Raw genomic sequence first — 4,537 nt, 5'->3', positions numbered from 1 at the left:
TATGATTGTAGCCATTTCTGTATTACCTTTAGCAAAACTTTACTCACATGGGATAGCAAAGAGATTGTCCGATGATTTCCACATTCCATTGGGTCACCTCTCTTTCGAATGGGCACAAATATGGATCTCTTCCAATCAGCCAGATAGTTGTCTTCCAAATTTGTTGGCAGAGATGTGTGCGTGCCTCTTGTGCTGCCTCATTTTCTTGAAAGATTTCAATTTTTATTCCACCAACTCCTGTTGCCTTGTTCTTTGCCAATTCCTTCAGTGAGTTGTGGGATAACATCAAGAACATCTTACAGGAAGAAAGCAAAAAGTCATTAAGAAGACAAGAAAGAAGAAAAGATCCAAATGGATGTCAGAAGAGACACTGAAACTTGCTCTCCAAGAAATTGGGAGGCACGAGAGCTGAACAGAAAATTTCAAAGGTTAGCTCGAGAAGACAAAGTCAAATAGTACAATGAAATGTGCAAAGATCAGAAAACCAAAAGAGAAGAACATGCTCATAATTTCTCGAGCTGAGGGAACTGAAGAAAAAATTCAAGCCTCGACTTTCATTATTGAAGAATTCTCTGGGCAAATTATTGAAAAATGCAGAATTTTGATGCAGAAAGCATCAAAAGAAGATAGAAGAAGTATACAGAGTTACTGTACCAAAAGGAAATGGTTAATGTTCAACCATTTCAAGAGGTAGCATATGATCTAAAGCCAATGATACTGAAGGAAGAAGTCCAAGGTGCAGTGAAAGAATTGGCAAAAAACAAGGCACCAGGAACTTATGGAATAAAAATTGAAATGGTTTTTAATATATGCTCTTAAATTATGTTGAGGAATTTCCCTTCTATTCCTATTTTGCTGAGAGTTTTAATCAGGAAAGAGTGTTGGATTTAATCAAATGTCTTTTCTGCATAAAATGAGATGATCTGTGATTCTTTCCCTTAGTTTTATTTATATGGTAAATTATGTTGATTGATTTTCTAATGTTGACCCACCCTTGGTTGCATTATGTATGAATCTCACCTGATAGTAATGTGTTTTTTTTATATGATTTTGAATTCTGTTACCTAGGATATTGTTGATAATTTTTTATCTATATTCATGAGGGATTTTGGTCTGTAATTTTCTCTTTTATTGTGATATCTTTGTCTGACTTTGGTATTTGGATTGTGCTGGCTTCACAGAATTAATTAAGGGTAGTCCTTATTTTTGTAGGTTTTGAAATAATTTGAGTAAAATTAGTATTAAATCTTCTCTAAACATTTGGTAGAATGCTCCAGTAAAGCCATCTAGTTTGGGGCTTGTTTTCTTGTTGAAAGTTTTTTTTTTTTTTTAATGACATCTTCAATTCCTTATTTTGCTATGTGTCTACTTAGGTTTTCTGCCCCTGTAGTGCTAGTTTAGATAAGTAGTGTTTCTAGAAAGTTATCTATTTTCATAGGTTTTAATTTATTGTTGTTGTTGAGTGCTGTAGTTGGGTCTGACTCATAGCAACCCTGTGTGGCATTTCCAAGGAGCAACTCATGGGTTTGAACTGTTAACCTTTTGGTTTGCAGTCCAGTGCTGATCCTACAGCGACACACCAGGAGTCCTTAAATTTATTAGAGTACAGTTTTTAATAATATTCTGTTATGATCCTTTTTATTTCAGCTGATTCTGTTGTAATGTCTCCCATCTCATTTTATTTTTTATGCTAGGATCTGTCTGATTTTCTTTCTTCTGGGGACTGCAGACTTCCTTTTGCTGCCCCTTTTCTATTTGTTTGAGTTACAGGGTTACATTTTTTATTTGGGTCCATCCTTCTTTTTTGATGTGTGCATTTATTCTTAGGCAAGAGGAGTGAGGGTGCCTGTTGTTTAAGTGGGGAGGGGGTGTTGTTAGTTGCTACAGAGTCAGTTTCATCTTATAGTGACTCCATATGTACTTTGTATAACTGCTTTATAGGCTTTTCAAGGCTGTGAATTTTGAGGACTAGATTTCCAGGCCTGTTTTCCGAGGTGCCTCTGAATGGGTTCTAAACTATATCCTTTCTAGTAGTCAAACACTTAACTATTTGCCCCACTCAGGGATCTGCAAGAGGTGGAATAGAGGCAAAACAATTAGACAGGATGGTATTGTATCCAGACTGGTATGGGCACTTGGCCATCCTCTCAGTAGAACATTGCTTCCTTATTAAAGTGCAATTTGACTTTCAAATACCTGAATTACAAAGAATTGATAATAATTTACTTGACTGAAGAAAGAAAGATCATTTGAAGACTGAGATGCTGGGTAGTGATGACCTTTCCAGGTGGGTGTAGGATGGCACAGTCATCCCTTAATTTGATTTCCTTATGTTCTCAGGCCCGTGGTCGAGCAAGAGCTGATGAAAGCACCTATATCCTAGTTGCTTCTTGTGGTTCAGGAGTTATTGAACGTGAAATAGTTAATGATTTCCGAGAAAAAATGATGTATAAAGCAATAGACCATGTTCGAAATATGAAACCAGAGGAGTATGCACATAAGGTATTGTTTTTGACCCTCTATAAATTCAGTTTTCATTTAAAAATGTTTATATGTGGTTGTCATTGGTATCTCTGTGGCTGTCTGTAGGCAGGAATTGTGCTGAATTATAAATTCCAGTTTGATGAGCTATGCGTAGCCCAGATTCACACACCATCAAGATCCATGGGGAGCAGGAATTTGTCAGAGAGCCATTCCAGTTGAATCAACCATAAACTTTCATAATATAACTTTAGGCTGACATTCATCCACAATGACTAGTATAGCTCCCTCATTCAACCCAAACTAGTAATTTTTGTTTAACTCAAGCTAGTCGTACAGGCATAATTTTTTAAATCCCAGAATAACATACGAAATAACCTACTGTATGCCAAACAGTGCTTTAAGAATGGGAGCACGATGGTAAACAAAACAGATAAGATTCTTATGTGAAGGTTATATTCTAGTGTATGTGTAGTGAGGGTTTGTTGTTGTTTACCATTGAGTCAATCCCCACTCATGGTGACCCCTTGTGTGCAAAGTAGAGCTGATCCATAGGGTATGTCCTTTTGGAAGAAAATCTCCAGATCTTTCTTGAATCCACCTCTGGGTGGATTCAAACTACCAACCTTTTGGCTAGTTGTCAAGTGTGAATTGTGTTACCCAGCTGCCTTATGTTTCTCCTCCAAAACCCCCGGGATGAGTATAGGGAAGGAGAAACAACAAATTAAAATTTAAAAAATAATTAAAAAAAAGAAATGCATAAAAGAGATGCAAGTGATGAAGAATTAAAATATGTGACCACATGGTTACTTTTGATTGGGTGGTTGGAAAACACCTCTTTGAGGAAGTGACATTAATGCTGGATCACAGTGACAAAAAAGCCATAATATGTCATCTAGCTACATCTCAATTTATCAACATATAGTCATTTTAGTTGTGAGAAAGAAACAGAGAAGGAAGAATGTATTTCTATAATATTTCAGGAAATCCCCCATACCACTGAATTAAAGACTCACTACTATAGTAGCAAACAATCCATTTAGAAGAAAATTCACACCCTTGCATATGGGTGTGAATGTTAGTTTCTTAACATTGGAATTGGATCTACCCTAAATAGAGTTTCATGAAAGGGATGCTTTCAAATTGGTGTGCTTGCTAGAACCATTTCCAAGGTTTTCTAGCCAGGTTTCTGTACAAACTTAACATTTTAAGTCCCTTTAAATACAAGGCAAACAAAATATTTTGCAGTGTCAAATCAAATTTTTATTACCAAATAGTGCCACTATTAAATGTCCTAAGAGAATGAACCCAGTGGATGTCCATAAAAACTGATGCTTGAAGATTAGTGTTTGGGTAAACTCTAGGACAGTCTCTGGAGTTTATAGGTCAAACTTTTCCAAGTACCATACTTCTAGGGACCCAAGAATGGAGTACCTTTTTAGAGCTCCTTTGGCTAAGATCCCTATCCTCCTAAAACTCAGAACAGAGATGACATGGTGTGGGGTGCAGATGACATTGGTACTAGGTCCCAATACTCTTTTCTTGTGATTTGAGAATCCTTTCAGCAGAATTTCAGGCCACGCCAGACTGAAAAGCAGTTTGAACTGCAATGTTGGTGGTTCAAGCTCACCAGATGCTCCTCAGAAATCCTACACAGGGTCGCTATGGGTTGGAACCAACTCAACGGCACTTCACAACAACAGCAACTAATAATGATGAGAGTTGACACAAGAGATGAAATGTATTTTCCTTCGTATATACAGAGTTCTTAAGATAACTGAAAGGTTTTTAAAATCAGACTTCTAGGATTAAGATGAAGATCTTAAACTTTTTCCTGGTATCAACCCAAATACTTTCACTACATTACTGTATTTTATTTGGTCTTAGAATAATTGAAACTGTGCCTCTCATATACTTTATCATGATTTGTTCCTTTCTTCCCTCCCTCCCTCCTTTCCTTCCTTCCTCCCTCCTTTCCTTCCTTCCTCCCTCCCTTCCTTCCTTTCTTTCTTCCTTCCTTCCTTCCTTCCTTCCTTCCTTCCTTCCTTCCTTCCTT

At 37.0% G+C, this 4,537-nt stretch overlaps 1 protein-coding gene across 1 annotated transcript in view; it reads left to right on the top strand.

Annotated features, from left to right (window-relative positions):
• IFIH1 (interferon induced with helicase C domain 1) overlaps positions 1-4,537 on the top strand; it is a 96,369-nt gene that overhangs the window by 86,832 nt on the left and 5,000 nt on the right. The window contains exon 13 of the mRNA XM_006866991.1: positions 2,341-2,502. Coding sequence (XP_006867053.1) covers positions 2,341-2,502 — 162 coding nt within the window. The remainder of the gene's footprint in view (positions 1-2,340; positions 2,503-4,537) is intronic.

Source organism: Chrysochloris asiatica, unplaced genomic scaffold (genome assembly GCF_000296735.1).
Source record: "Chrysochloris asiatica unplaced genomic scaffold, ChrAsi1.0 scaffold00099, whole genome shotgun sequence".
Classification (NCBI taxonomy): domain Eukaryota; kingdom Metazoa; phylum Chordata; class Mammalia; order Afrosoricida; family Chrysochloridae; genus Chrysochloris; species Chrysochloris asiatica.
The sequence above is the reverse complement of the archived record's forward strand: the minus strand, read 5'-3'. Positions and strand labels throughout refer to the sequence as shown.